General features: G+C 38.0%; 1 protein-coding gene across 1 annotated transcript in view; it reads right to left on the bottom strand.

Moving 5' to 3' along the window:
- Nucleotides 1–15999, bottom strand: part of GRAMD1C (GRAM domain containing 1C) — a 103911-nt gene that overhangs the window by 58350 nt on the left and 29562 nt on the right. The window contains exons 5-6 of the mRNA XM_042903719.1: nt 15612–15707; nt 2232–2312 (exon numbers count right to left, since the gene is read on the bottom strand). Coding sequence (XP_042759653.1) covers nt 2232–2312; nt 15612–15707 — 177 coding nt within the window. The remainder of the gene's footprint in view (nt 1–2231; nt 2313–15611; nt 15708–15999) is intronic.

Genomic DNA, 15999 nt, shown 5'->3' with positions numbered 1-15999 from the left:
GACTCAGGCTCTGCCTTGCCAGGCGGGCTGCCCCTCCACTGCGCTGGCTCCCTCCCGCCAGTCCGTGTAGCGCGCACCGCCTCTCCGCCCTTCCTACCCTCTTCCGTGGGCCTCTTGTCTATGCTTGGCTCCAGAGAGTCCATTCTGCTAGTCTTCTGGTGGTTTTCTGGGTTATTTAGGCAGGTATGGATGGAATCTAAGTGATCAGCAGGACGAGGTGAGCCCAGCGTCCTCCTACGCCACCATCTTCCTGAATCCTCTTCATTTTGTAGGGTCAGTAGTAATGTTTCCAGTTTCACTTCTGAATTTAATAATTTTAATACTTTTTTCTTGTTCAGTCTAGCTAAAAATTGTCCACTTTATTGATCTTTTCAAAGAAAAATCTTTTGGTTCTGTTGATCATCTTTTTGAAATCTCTTTTTCATTCACTTCTGTTCTAATGTTTAGTACTTCCTTGCTTCTATTTCCTTTAAGTTTAGTGTGTTTTCTTTACTCTAATTTCTTAAGGTGAAAAGTTAGGTTATTCATTTGAAATCATTCTTCTTTTATAATATAGATATTTATAGTTATAATATCCCCCTTTTAGCACTGCTTTAACTGTACCTCATGAGTTCTAGTATGTTGTCTTTTTGTTTTCATTTAACTCAAACTATGTTCTAATTTATCTTGTGAATTCTTCTTGGACTCTGGTTATTTAGGAATGTTCTATTTAATACCCACTTTTTATGAATTTCCCAAACATCTGTTATTGAGTTCTAATTTCATTCCATTGTGGTCCACTGTATTATTTCAATACTCTTGAATTACTAAGGTTTCTTTTATGGTCTAGCATATTGTCTGTCCTGGTGAATGTTCCATGTATACTTGAGAAGGATGTGTATTCTGTTTTGAGTGGACTGTCCCTTAGATGTCTTTTAGTTCTAGTTAGTTTATAGTTTTGTTCAAGTCTTCTGTTTCCTTGTTGATCTCCTTGGTTGTTCTACACATTATTGAAAGTGGGGTGTTGAAATCTCCAACTATTATTGCTGAATTGTCTGTTTCCCCCTTCAATTCTGCCAGGTTTGTTTCATGTATTTTAGGGCTCTGTTATTAGGTGTATATAAGTTTATAAATTGTTATGGATTGACTCTTTTAGTATTATAAAATATTATTCCTTGTCTCTATTAATTTTTGTTTTACAGTCTATTTTGTTTGATACTACCGCAGTCACTTCAACTTTCTTTTGGTTACTATTTGTATGGTATATTTTGTTTTCATCCTTTTATTGTCCATCTGTTTGTATCTTTAAATCTAACATATTTCATATAGACAGCATATAGTTGGATCAAGTTTTTTTTTTCATTCTTTCTGCCTACCTCTGCCTTCTGATTAAAGTGCTTAATCTTTTATGTTTAATGATTTAATGGCTATGTTTAATAGCCATTTTGCTATTTTTTTCTATGTGTCTTATATCTTGTTAGTCCCTCTATTCTTCCATTACTGCCTTCTTATGTGTGAAATAGATCTAGTGTACCATTTTAATTCCCTTCATATTTCTTTTACTATATTTTTAAAGCTATTTTCTTGGTTGTTACCTTGAGGATTTGCAGTAGTCCCTCCCCCCTTATCTACAAGTTCAGTTTCCCCAGTTTTAGTTACCCGAAGTCAATCACAGGAAGTAGACTGTCCTCCTTCTGACATACCATCAGAATAAGTAGCACAACAATACATCACAATGCTATGTCATTTGCCTCACTTCATTTCATCATGCAGTCATTTGATAATCTCATATCATCAAGAAGAAAGATGAGTATAGCATAATAAGGCATTTTAAGAGAAAGATACCACATTCACATAACTTCTATTATAGTATATTGTTACAATTATTCTATGTAGCTATTTTTATTAATCTCTTACCATGCCTAATTTACAAATTAAATTTTATCATAGGTATGCACATATAGGAAAAAACATAACATATATATTAGTTTCAGTACTGTCTGCAGTTTCAGGCATCCACTGTGGGTCTTGGACCATATCCCCTATAGATAAAGGGGAGACTACTATACAATCAACATCTTAACATAACTATGGATTCTATTTTGCTTCGAGTTTCTTCTTGGAATTTCAATAGTCTAGTCAAAATTAACTCCAAAAACATAAAAAGGAACTTTCAACTCACAAACACTGTTGAGGTACACATTGGGATGTTGCCATTATAATAAGTACCTGCCTCTGGTATGAACACTTACCTTGTCTAATAGTACATTCTGCCACAACCTAAAGATACTGAGGTAACTTCTGTCTCTGGCACCAAAAGATGTAAAGAAAAACTGCAAAGAAAAACAGAACAATGATTTTAGTGTCATTAAAAAAAAAGTGGGAAGGAGTGTCATGAGGATCTGTTGGCACTTGCTATGGTGAAAGCAAACTAATATGACACCATTACCTACTTTATATTTAAAAAAAAAAATTTTAATGATTATTTTTGAGAGAGAGAGAGAGAGAGAGTGTGGGAGCGGGGAAGGGACAGAGAGAGGGGGAGACACAGAATTCAAAGCAGGCTCCAGGCTCTGAGCTGTCAGCACAGAGCCCAATGTAGGGCTTGAATGCATGATCCATGAGATAATGACCTGAGCCGAGTTGGATGCTTAATCGACTGAGCCACCCACGTGCCCCTATATATTACTTTTGTTTCACTCTTTGCTAAAAGAGAAGAAAAACAGGTAACTGGTACATGAACGAGGTATCTTTAAAAATTGTATCTTACAGGAAGTTCAATTTTATCAATATTTACTCAGGAAAGGAGCTTGAAATAGGTAGATATTGATGTACATGTAATTTAACTATTAAAATAATCTTAAAAATTTTTTTTACATTTATTTATTTATTTTGAGAGAGACGACACATCGTGCAAGCAGGGGAGGGACGGGGCGGGGGGGGGGAGAGAGAGAGAGAGAGAGAGAGAGAGAGAGAGAGAATCCCAAGCAGGCTCCACACCACCACCATGGAGGCTGATGTGGGGCTCAAACCCACAACCAGTGAGATCATGACCAGAGCTGAGATCAAGAGGCAGATACCTAATCAACTGAGCCACCCAGGTGCCCTATTTTAAAGATCTTAATTTCAAATAATATCATCTTTCATAGTCTTCTGAAAAATCCAGAAATAGTTAACTTCTACTAATTATATATATATAACACTCCCATGTTAAAACTTAACTTTGGTTTGGATGCTATAGAAAAAAAATAGCATGTTTCAATCTATAATTCTATGTTTGGTTTTAGCTCTATCTCTTCCTCTGCATTTAATTGATTTTGCAAAGTCATGCTTTGAAATAGGCTTTTATGAGAAAATCTGACAAGTGACAGCACTAACGACAGTCTCTCAGTGTATCATCTCTTCCGACCCCATAGTTAGTTACTTTTCATGACTGAGTGGTTATTTTTAGGGATGAGAAAGCTCAGTTGTTGTTTGATTTGTTAAATAACATGTCAAACAAATAATGTTTTGGGTGTTTATACTTTTCATAGAAAGATTTTAAAGTGCTATTTTCTAGTTAGTAAATTGAAATGTTGCTATATATATACTCCATAAAGGAAAATTTTTCATAACAAGCATATATCTAGATTTTCCAAATACAATTACATACATAATATGTAACTTAACGATGACTACTTACTATCCTCTATCTCATTTTCTTAGACCCAAATCATTTTTTTTTTGTATTTTTTGTATTGTAATAATCTTGCAACCTTTTTGTTCAGGTATATAGATAAGAAAAACCTCCTCATCTCTCTTTCACCACTGTCTTATGCTTACTAATTCCCACGTCTTAAACTAAATAACTTATAATCTACTTTATCCACTCATGCATACAATCTACCACTTAGTTCTACAGGTCTTAGTTCCTTGGGTCACTTTTCTTTTCCTTAGTTTCCTCATCTGCAAAATGGGAATAACTATAGTAGCAAACTTTTGTAAAAATTAAATGAGAAAAATATATGTAAAGAACTTAACACAGTGTCTTAGAACAAATATATTCAGCAAATGCCAGTTGCTATTAAAATTAAAATGCTTGACCCTGAAATTTCACCAAATATGTGAGGAAAAGTCATACATGAGCTCTAGAAGGCATGGTCAGGCTGTTCACTGCAGCACTGGTGGGTAATAACAAAATATTGGAAATGAACTAACATTAGAACAAGGAAACCATGGTAAATTCATTCTATGAAATACTACACAGCACATGTATAAACAGAAATAGCTCTATCTGTATGTGCTAACCTGTAACTCCAAAAACTGTTAAGCTCTTTTTAAGAAAGGAAAACTGAAAAACAACACGTATAAGATAGAATTTGCTTTTATTTTATTATTTTTTTTTAATTTTTTTTTTTTTAACGTTTATTTATTTTTGAGACAGAGAGAGACAGAGCATGAACAGGGGAGGAGCACAGAGAGAGGGAGACACAGAATCTGAAACAGGCTCCAGGCTCTGAGCTGTCAGCACAGAGCCTGATGCGGGGCTCGAACTCACGGAGCGTGAGATCATGACCTGAGCTGAAGTCGGACGCTTAACCGACGAGCCACCCAGGCGCCCCTAGAATTTGCTTTTAAAAACAAAGCAGGGGAGGAGCCAAGATGGCAGAACAGCATGGAAATTTTTTCTGCATCTCACTTCCATGATATACAGCAAGATCAACACTAAACTATCCTGCAAACCTAGAAAACTGATATGAGGATTAACACAACAATCTGCACAACCTGAACCACAGAACTCAGCAGGTACACAGCATGGAGAGGTAAACTGGGGAAGAGAGAAGCTGCGGAGGGCAGGGATCTGTTTTTGCTTGCAGAGAGAGGACAGAGATGGGAGGAGAGTATGGGAAAAGCACCCCCGCCAAAAGCAGCTGGAAAGAAAGTGGAAACGTGGAAACAGCCTCAGGGATTGAACTATAAAGGGGGAAAGAGGAGGGTTTAAATTGCATTAAGACTCTACAAACAGGGGGAGCACAGAGTCTGAAACTCCACAGCTCAATACCTGGTGGTGCTCTGGTGGGAAAGGCGAATCCCCAGGAGCAGAGTGGACTGCAGGAGATCCTCAGGTCACACAGGGAGAAGTGGTCCCACTACTCGAAGGACATTTGGTAGAGGCTGTGCGACCACCCAGTCCCAGCAGACCCCAGGGAACGACCACATTCACTGGTGCCAGAACAAGGTCGTTAAGGGTGAAGCCTGGTGCCAGACATGTGTTGTGATTTTCCACAATCCCTAGAATGCTGCTGCTACACGATTGCGTGAACTTTTTCTGGGGCAGATTGGCACCCAGCAGCAGTCGATGGGCATCAGCAGCAGCATGGACCTGAGAACATTTCTGGATGTGGATGACACCTGGCCATTGCTCGGTGAGACCCTCTCCCAGAGGATCTGAGAGGGTTAAAGCTGCAGTCCCTCAGAAGTGAGGGGTCGGGGAACAGAGCCACATCTGAGATAAAACTCAGGAGGGAGGTGCCTCCTGGCAACCTGATGGCTTGGACACAGACAGTGTAAAAGCAGGAAGTGGACAGAAGCCGGGGACAAAAGACAGGTGCACAATTACTGGTCGGGGAGAGCACATAGTTCCGATACTAGAGACTGGTAGCTGGGTGACACCATTTTCACCCCTCTTGCGCATGCGCATACACACCTACAAGCGCCACAACAATCCACCCCCAGTAAGCTAAGTGGTGCCATCTAGTGGAGAATGGAGCCATTACACTAAGCCCAGACCAACTGGGCCCACCTCGCTCTTTAGGATCACCACAAATCTCTCCGCCTGCTTAGTTTATGGACTATAAAGTACTTCATACTTTGACTTCTAGGAGAAAACATGTAATTTCAATTGTATTTCAGTCTGCTGCTCCATCTATTCAATTGTCTTTTTTTTCTTTCTTTTTCAATTCTTTTCTTTTTCTTGAATACAGAAAGAGAAAAAATTTTTATTTTCAATTTTTATTAAAATATTATTTTTATACTATATTTTTTACTTTTTTGTAAATTTTTCAAATTCTATTTTACTTCCATCATTTCACTTTATTCTATTTCACTGTATTCATTTTCTCAAATTTTCAAAAGTTTTGCTTTTTTTTGTTTTTCTTTTTTTATTTTCTTTACTTTTTATCTTTTTTCCCCTTTTTCTCTAATCTATCAAGCTCCTTTCAATTACCAGACAAAACATACCAGTATCTAGCATCATTTATTTGATTTGTGTGTTTATGTTGCTTTTAATGTTTCCATTTTATTTTTTTTCACCTTATTAATTCATTTTCTTCCTTCAAAATGACGAAACAAAGGCATTTGCCCCAAAAGAGCAGGAAGAAACAACAGCCAAGGACTTAATCAACAGAGATACAAGCAAGATGTCTGAAGCAGAATTCAGAATCACGATACTAAGAATACTAGCTGGGGTCGAAAATAGATTATAATCCCTTTCTGTGGAGATAAGAGAAGTAAAAGCTAGTCAGAATAAAATAAAAATGTTATAATTGAGCTGCAATCTCAAGTGGATGCCATGGCAGCAATGATGGATGAGGCAGACCAGTGAATCAGCGATATAGAGGACAAATGTATGGAGAATAATGAAGCAGAAAAAAAGAGGGAGACTAAGGTAAAAGAGCACAATTTAAGAATTAGATAAATCAGTGACTCACTAAAAAGGAACAACATCAGAATCACAGGGGGTCCCAGAAGATGAAGAGAGAGAAAAAGGAGTAGAGGGTTAGGTGAGCAAATCATAGCAGAAAACTTTTCTAACCTGGGGAAAGACACAGACATCAAAATCCAGGAAGCACAGAGGACTCCCGTAAAATTCAACAAAACCAACCATCAACAAGGCATATCATAGTCAAATTCACAAAATACTCAGGCGAGGAAAGAATCATGAGAGCAGCAAGGGAAAAAAAGTCCTTAATCTACAACGGAAGACAGATCAGGTTTGCAGCAGACCTATCCACAGAAACTTGGCAGGCCAGAAAGGAGTGGCAGGATATCTTCAATGTGCTGAATTGGAAAAATATGCAGTCAAGAATTCTTTATCCAGCAAGGTTGTCATTCAAAATAGAAGGAGAGATTAAAAGTTTCCCAGACAAACAAAAATTAAAGGAGTTCATGACCACTAAACCAGCCCTGCAAGAAGTTTTAAGGGGGACTCTCTGAGGAGAGAAAAGACAGAAAAAAAAATACCAAAAGCAACGAAGACTAGAAAGGACCAGAGAACACCACCAGAAACTCCCAACTCTACAAGAAACATAATGGCAATAAATTCATATTTTTCAATACTCACTCTAAACATCAATGGACTAAATGCTCCAATCAAAAGACATAGGGTAATGGAATGGATAAGAAAACAAGATCTATCTATGTGCTGTTTACAAGAGACCCACTTTAGACCTAAAGACACCTTCAGATTGAAAGTAAGCCAGAGTAGCCATACTTATATCAGACAATCTACACTTTAAAATAAAGACTGTAACATGAGATGAAGAAGGGCATTATATCATAATTAAGGGGTCTATCCACCAAGAAGTCTTAACAATTGTAAACATTTATGCTCCAAATGTTAAGCACCCAAATATATACGTCAATTAATCACAAACATAAAGAAACTCACTGATAATAATACCATAATAGTAGGGGACTTCAACACCCCACTTACAACAATGGACAGATCATCTAAACAGAAAATCAACAAGGAAACAATGGCTTTGAATGACACACTGGACCAGATGGACTTAACAGATATATTCAGAAAATTTCATCTAAAGCAGCAGAATACACATCCTTCTCCAGTCCACATGGAACATTCTCCAGAATAGATCACACACTGGGACACAAATCAGCCCTCAACAAATACAAAAAGATCGAGATCATACCATGCATATTTTCAGACCACAATGCTATGAAATTTGAAATAAACCACAAGAAAAAATGTGGAAAGATAAGAAATACTTGGAGACTACAGAACATCCTACTAAAGAATGAAAGGGCTAGCCAAGAAGTTAAAGACGAAATTAAAAAGTACATGGAAGCCGATGAAAATGATAACACCACGGCCCAAAACCAAAGGTGATCATAAGAGGGAAGTATACAGCAATTCAGGCCTTCCTAAAGAAGGAAGATAGGTCTCAGATACACAATCTAACCTTACACCTTAAAGAGCTAGAAAAAGAACAGCAAATAAAACCCAAAACCAGCAGAAGACAGAAAATAATAAAGATTAGAGCAGAAATCAATGCTATTAAAACCAAAACAAGCAGACAAACGAAAAAACAAACAAAACAAAACAGTAGAACAGATCAATGAAACCAAAAGCTGGTTCTTTGAAAGAGTTAACAAACTTGATAAACCCCCAGCCAGTTTGATCAAACAGAAAATGGAAAGGACCCAAATAAATAAAATCAAGAATGAAAGAGTAGAGATCACAACCAACACAGCAGAAATAAAACAAGAGAATATTATGAGCAATTACATGCCAATAAAATGGGCAATCTGGAAGAAATGGACAAATTCCTAGAAACATATAAACTACCAAAACTGAAACAGGAAGAAATAGAAAATTTGAACAGACCCATAACCAGTAAAGAAATCGAATTAGTAATCAAACTCTGCCAAAAAACAAGAGTCCAGAGCCAGATGGCTTTCCAGGGGAATTCTACCAACCATTTAAGGAAGAGTTAATGCCTATTCTCTTGAAGCTGTTCAAAAAAATAGAAATGGGGGCGCCTGGGTGGCGCAGTCGGTTAAGCGTCCGACTTCAGCCAGGTCACGATCTCGCGGTCCGTGAGTTCGAGCCCCGCGTCAGGCTCTGGGCTGATGGCTCGGAGCCTGGAGCCTGTTTCCGATTCTGTGTCTCCCTCTCTCTCTGCCCCTCCCCCGTTCATGCTCTGTCTCTCTCTGTCCCAAAAATAAATAAAAAAAAAAAAAAATGTTGAAAAAAAAAAAAATAGAAATGGAAGGAAAACCTCCAAACTCTTTCTATGAAGCCAGAATTACCTTGATTCCAAAACCAGACAGAGCCCCACTAAAAAGAACTACAGACCGATTTCCCTGATGAACAGATGCAAAAATCCTCAACAAAATATTAGCCAACTGGATCCAACAATACATTAAGAAAATTATTCACCATGACCAAGTGGGATTTACATCTGGGATGCAGGGCTGGTTCAATATCCACAAAACAAACAATGTGATTCATCATATCAATAAAAGGAAGGACAAGAACCATATAATCCTCTCAATAGATGCAGAGAAAGCATTTGACAAAATACAACATCCTTTCTAAAAAAAACCCTTATGAAAGTAGGGATAGAGGATCATACCTTGAGATCATAAATGCCATATATGTAAGACCCAACACTAATATCATCCTCAATGGGGAAAAACTGAGAGCTTTCCCCCTAAGGTCAGGAATAAGACAGGGATGTCCACTCTCACCACTGTTATTCAACATAGTATTGGAAGTCTTAGCCTCAGCAATCAGACAACACAAAAAAATAAAAGGCATCCAAATCAGCCAAGAGGAGGTCAAACTTTCACTCTTCACAGATGACATGATACTCTATATGGAAAACCCTAAAGATTCCACCAAAAAACTGCTAGAACTGATCCATGAATTCAGCAAAGTTGCAGGATATAAAATCAATGCACAGAAAGTGGTTGCATTCTTATACACCAATAATGAAACAACAGAAAGAGAAATCAAGGAATCGATCCCATTTATAATTGCACCAAAAAACATAAAATACCTGGGAGTAAATCAAACCAAAGAGGTGAAAAATCGATACACTGAAAACTATAGAAAGCTTATGAAAGAAATTGAAGAAGACACAAAAAAAATGGAAAAACATTCCATGCTCCTGGATAGAAAAAACATTTATTGTTAAAATGTCAATACTATCCAAAGCAATCTATATTATCCAATGCAATCCCTATCAAAATAACACCAGCATTCTTCACAGAGCTAGAACAAACGATCCTAAAATTTGTATGGAACCAGAAAAGACCCCGAATAGCCAAAGCAATCTTGAAAAAGAAAACCAAAGCAGGAAGCATCACAATCCCAAACTTCAAGCTGTATTACAAAGCTGTAATCATCAAGACAGTATGATTCTGGCACAAAAACAGACACTCAGATCAATGGAACAGAATAGAGAGAACCCAGAAATGGACCCACAAACATATGACCAACTAATTTTTGACAAAGCAGGAAAGAATATCCAATGGAATAAGGACAGTCTCTTCAGCAAGCGGTGCTGGGAAAACTGGACAGTGACAGGCAGAAAAATGAACCTGGACCACTTTCTTACACCATACACAAAAATAAACTCAAAATGGATGAAAGACCTAAATGTAAGACAGGAATCCTTCAAAACTCTCCAGAAGAAAGCAGGCAAAAACCTCTTTGACCTTGGCCACAGCAACTTCTTACTCAACACGTCTCCAGAGGCAAGGGAAACAAAAGCAAAAATGAACTACTGGGACCTCATCAAAATAAAAAGTTTCTGCACAGCAAAGGAAACAATCAGCAAAACTAAAAGGCAACTGATGGAAAGGGAGAAGATATTTGCAAATGACCTATCAGATAAAGGGTTAGTATCCAAAATCTATAAAGAACTTATCAAACCCAACACCCAAAAAACAAATAATCTAGTGAAGAAATGGGCAAAAGAAATGAATACACACTTCTCCAAAGAAGACATCCAAATGGCCAACCGACACATGAAAAAATGCTTAACATCACTCATCATCAGGGAAATAAAAATCAAAATCACAAGTAGATACCACCTGACACCTGTCAGAATGGCTAACATTAACAACTCAGGCAACAACAGATGTTGGCAAGGATGCGGAGAAAGAGGATCTCTTTTGCACTGCTGGTGGGAATACAAATTGGTGCAGTCACTCTGGAAAACAGCATGGCGGTTCCTCAAAAAATTAAAAATAGAACTACCCTATGACCCAGCAATTGCACTACTAGGTATTTATCCAAGGGATACAGGTATGCTGTTTAGAAGGGGCACATGCACCCCAACGTTTATAGCAGCGCTATCGACAATAGCCAAAGTATGGAAAGAGCCCAAATGTCCATTGATGGATGAATGGATAAAGAAGATGTGGTATGTATATATACATACACACACACACACACACACACACACACACACACACACACACACACACAATGGAGTATTATTCGGCAATCAAAAATAATGAAATCTTGCCATTCACAACTACGTGGATGGAACTATTATGGGTATTATGCTAAGTGAATAAATATATAGGGTATTATGCTATGTGAAATTAATCAGTCAGAGAAAGACAAATATTATATGACTTCACTCATATGAGGACTTTAAGAACCAAAACAGATGAACATAAGGGAAGGGAAGCAAAAAAATATACAAACAGGGAAGGGGACAACATAAGAGACTCTTAAATATGGAAAACAAACAGAGGGTTACTGGAGGGGTTGTGGGAAATTGTTGCACTATATACTAACTAACTTAGATGTAAATTTAAAAAATAAATTTAAAAAATTTTTAAAAAAAGCAAAACTATATGTGTGTATGTATATACATACATACAACTATATGTTTATATATACATACACAAAGGAAGAAAGTCTAAAAGATACATACCAAACTGGTAACAGTGTCTGCCTCTAAAAAAGCATAAATAAATGGAATTGGGGGTTATGGCATGGACCAAGATGCTAGTTTAAAAACTGTTTGATGATGATTTTGTTAGGGAATGCAATGTATTCATGTATTAATTATAAAATTCAGACTATGCTTATTTTAGCTCTTCTTCTCTTCCTCAACAGCTCAGTCCTAAAGCTATTGGTAGAACAGAGAAAAGGAGGCATCCACACTGGAGGGGAGCGGAGGGAGAAAAGAGCTGCGGTAGCCCAAAACAATGTCAAAACCCGAAAAGAATGAGGAAGTTGTCCACATAGAAGGGTTGCCTTACATGGAGTATCAGAGACCAAGCAGGTAAGAAGGGCCTCCATATATGAGGGTGATCTGGAGCATGGTTTCAGAACAAGAACACGGTGAGGGGCCCAAGTCAGAGCCCATCAAGGGTGACCATGTGAAGAGGTAGACTGGTGTGGGTGGCAGAGCCCAAGCATGGCAAAGAGTGTGACCATGAACAGGAGCAGCCTACAAAAGCATGTCAGAGCTGAGCAGGTGAGGGTGACACAGCGTGATAGAGTCCATGAGGGTGGTTTTGTGCTGGGGAGTCAGAGCCTGAAGAGGTGAGGGTGGCAACCACACACAGTGACAGACTGGCACAGAATATCAGAGCACAAGCAGGGAATGGAGGGCATCCCTTTAGAGGGTTGACCTGGCACAGGGTAAAGTGAGTGCAGGGAAGGTGCTTGGCATAGGATGTCAGACCAAGCAGAGTGAGGAGTGCTTTCACATGGTGAGAGCACCTGTGTCGTGATGGGATGGGCAGCAACTGGACTGGAAAGTGTCAGAAACTAAGTCAGGTAAAAGGGCATCCATGTGGGGAAGGAGCGGCAAAGAAATGAAGTTTGATTACATAGAGGCCAACTGATCAAGTAAGTAAATATACTGAGGATAATGGGAGCCTGGCTTCTCACAGTCAGTGAAGAGAGTTACAAATATCAAAGGGAGGAAACAAAACTGAACTGTGTAGTGTTGGACAGGAATTAGAGATTTCAGAGTGAATTCTTGGTTTATGACAGATAAGTAGAAAGACACTTATGTACAAATGGCTATATATGTGTGTATATTATGTGTATGGGTATGTAATTATATATACATTACATATACCCTTATTCTTACTATTTAAAGGGCTCAGGAATATGACACCCCAATAGCAATGAATACACTGGCTTCTAAATATCAGTCTTCCCTTAGAAGAAATCACAACTGGGGCCTGGGGGGCTCAGTCAGTTAAGTGTCCTACTCTTGATTTCAGCTTGAGTCATGATCTCGTGGTTTGTGGGTTTGGGCCCCACAATGGGCTCTGAACTGACAGCATGGAGCCTGCTTGGGATTCTCTCTCTCTCTCTCTCTCTCTCTCTCTCTCTCTCTGCCCCTCCCCCACTCATGTGCATGTGCACACTCTCACTCTCTCTCTCTCTCTCTCCCAAAAATAAATAAACATTAAAAAAAAATAAGAATGAGAACTTTTTGGAGAAGTGACTGATTCCAGGGCTGAGGCAGAGAAAGCCTGGAGCACCTTATGTCAAAAAGCAAGGAAATGCTCAAACAATACTAAGAATAGTCAGAAGGTCACCACAGCCACCTTAAGGGCCTGCAACTGTCCAAATCTGGGACAATTTGAGCATCAAAATAAATAATGCTAGTAATGGATTAGAACTCACTGAATAAAACAAGAAACTATGAGGACAGGCTGATATAAGTAAATGAATGAATAAATTTAAAGTTTGATGAAGAATTGTATATTTATATAGTTTCAGAGTAGCTTGCTACAAAATATTATTACAAAGGAAAACAGACTACAGTAAAGTCTGGCAGATTAACCATCTTAATCAAGTGATCCAAGTGAATATCGCCAATAATGGTAGAAGCTGAAGTCATGGGCCATCTGATAGGATGCAGTGTAAAGAACAGAGTATCACTTTCATGTCATGTCTGTCAACATTGCATAACCTACATTTAGTTACAAGGAAATATTAAACAAACACAATTGAGGGATAACTTAAAAAATAACACCTGTAATCTTTAAAAGTATCAAGGGCACAAAAGTCAAAAAAGACTAAGGGACTATTTCAGAATAAGGAAATTAAAGAGCATGACAACTAAAAGTAATTATGTATTTCTAAACTGCATCTAATTGCTATAAAGGATGTTATTAGAATATCTGGGGGAAATGAAGAAGGTCTGAGGATTGAACAATGGTAATGATCAATGGTAATTTCTTGATTTTGATGGTCAGCTTGCGCTTATGCAGGAGAATCTCTTTGTTGGAAATACATGCTAGGATATTTGGTTTGCTATCTGGAGTAATGAGGTTTCAGAGTAACAACTTACTCTCAAATAGTTCCAAGGGGATAAGTTCTTTGTACTGTACTGGGGAGTATTCTGGAAGGATAAGACTATTTAAAAATAGGGGCACCTGGGTGGCTCAGTCAGTTAAGCATCTGGCTCTTGATTTTGGCTCAGGTCCATGATCTCATTCATGAGTTCAAGACTCAATTTGGGCTCTGCACTGATGCCAAGGAGCCTACTTGGTATTCTCACTCTCTCCAACTCTCTCCGCCCCTCCCTTGCTCACACTCTCTCTCTTTCAAAATAAATAAATAAACTTTAAAAAATAAGTAAATAAAAATAAAATTTAAAGTGCATTTGAAAGAAACTGTGAGATTTAAAAGTATCATTACAATGATTCAATGTCATGATAGTGTTTCTCTCCCCTGCTTCTCTTTCCTTTCTTTTTCCTTTCATTGCCTCCCTTCGTTCCTTCTATGGTTCCTTCCTTCTCCTTCCCTTTCATTCCCTTCTTTTCCCTTTTTCCTACTTTCCTTCCTTATCTCTTTTGCTTTCTCAGCATTATGCTTTTTTTTTAAATATATGAAATTTATTGTCAAATTGGTTTCCATACAACATCCAGTGCTCATCCCAAAAGGTGCCCTCCTCAATACCCATCACCCACCTTCCCCTCCCTCCCACCCCCCATCAGCCCTCAGTTTGTTCTCAGTTTTTAAGAGTCTCTTATGCTTTGGCTCTCTCCCACTCTAACCTCTTTTTTTTTTCTTCCCCTCCCCCATGGGTTCCTGTTAAGTTTCTCAGGATCCACATAAGAGTGAACACATATGTTATCTGTCTTTCTCTGTATGGCTTATTTCACTTAGCATAACACTCTCCAGTTCCATCCACGTTGCTACAAAGGGCCATATTTCATTCCTTCTCATTGCCACGTAGTACTCCATTGTGTATATAAACCACAATTTCTTTATCCATTTATCAGTTGATGGACATTTAGGCTCTTTCCATAATTTCGTTATTGTTGAGAGTAGCATTATGCTTCTAATGTCACACACAGAGCCCTGATCAATTTTCCAGGTGGGTACAGAAAGATTCTTCATATATCCCCACTACAAAATGGCAGATATTGTAGGCAGGATCATAAAAACAATGGCAGTTAAAGATAACTGCTACCCTGACTGCCATCCTAAAAAAAATAGTATAATGATTACGTGTTTACTTGTATGCTACCCAAATCTCTCTGTTCACCAGAACCATTTGTTTTTATTAGTTGCTACTGTGCAGGTATTATTGACTACACAATATCATGGAATTATTAGGGCATTTAGAAATAATGATGTTTTGGTAATGTTTACCCTACCTACCTCTTATAAAGAAGAAATGAAAAATATGGGAGAAAGTTCTCTGTGAACTATAAAGCACAAAAATTGTTAGCAGTCATTTAATTATCAGTGAGTACTTAACTACACAGAAATTTAGTATTAAATACAATATATCTCTATTACAAATTCCTAACTCCAAGAAGAATTGCCTACATCACCAACACTGATGAATCAGTATGATGCAGATTTTCTCCATGTTACGTAATAAGGCAAAGGTAGAAAAGTTTTTCACCTTTTCACTTTCTGTAACAATCTGGATAGCATTTGGGATGAGTCGAGCAGTTTTCTCCTTGGTCATGAAGGTTATGTTCTTTAATGCAATACAAATCTAAACACGTGAAAGAATGAAAAATTATCAAATGAATTTTTCTGAAACATATGCAGCACAAAATACGAAGTATGGCATCAATCTAATCCAGAGTATTCTGTTGAAAAACCTGAAGGAGTTAATAACCACATGCTTGCATTCTCTGAGAAAAATAGGGTAAGCAGTCAGACGTTCTCCCCCAGCAGTAATTTCCTCCTCAGCTCTTATCTCTAACTTTAGGACAGAGTGTGAAAAGACATGTGGGTGTTCGTGTTCCACATTAACACATACACACACAAACAAAATTCAGACA

This window comes from Panthera leo, chromosome C2 (genome assembly GCF_018350215.1).
Source record: "Panthera leo isolate Ple1 chromosome C2, P.leo_Ple1_pat1.1, whole genome shotgun sequence".
Taxonomy (NCBI): domain Eukaryota; kingdom Metazoa; phylum Chordata; class Mammalia; order Carnivora; family Felidae; genus Panthera; species Panthera leo.
The sequence above is the reverse complement of the archived record's forward strand: the minus strand, read 5'-3'. Positions and strand labels throughout refer to the sequence as shown.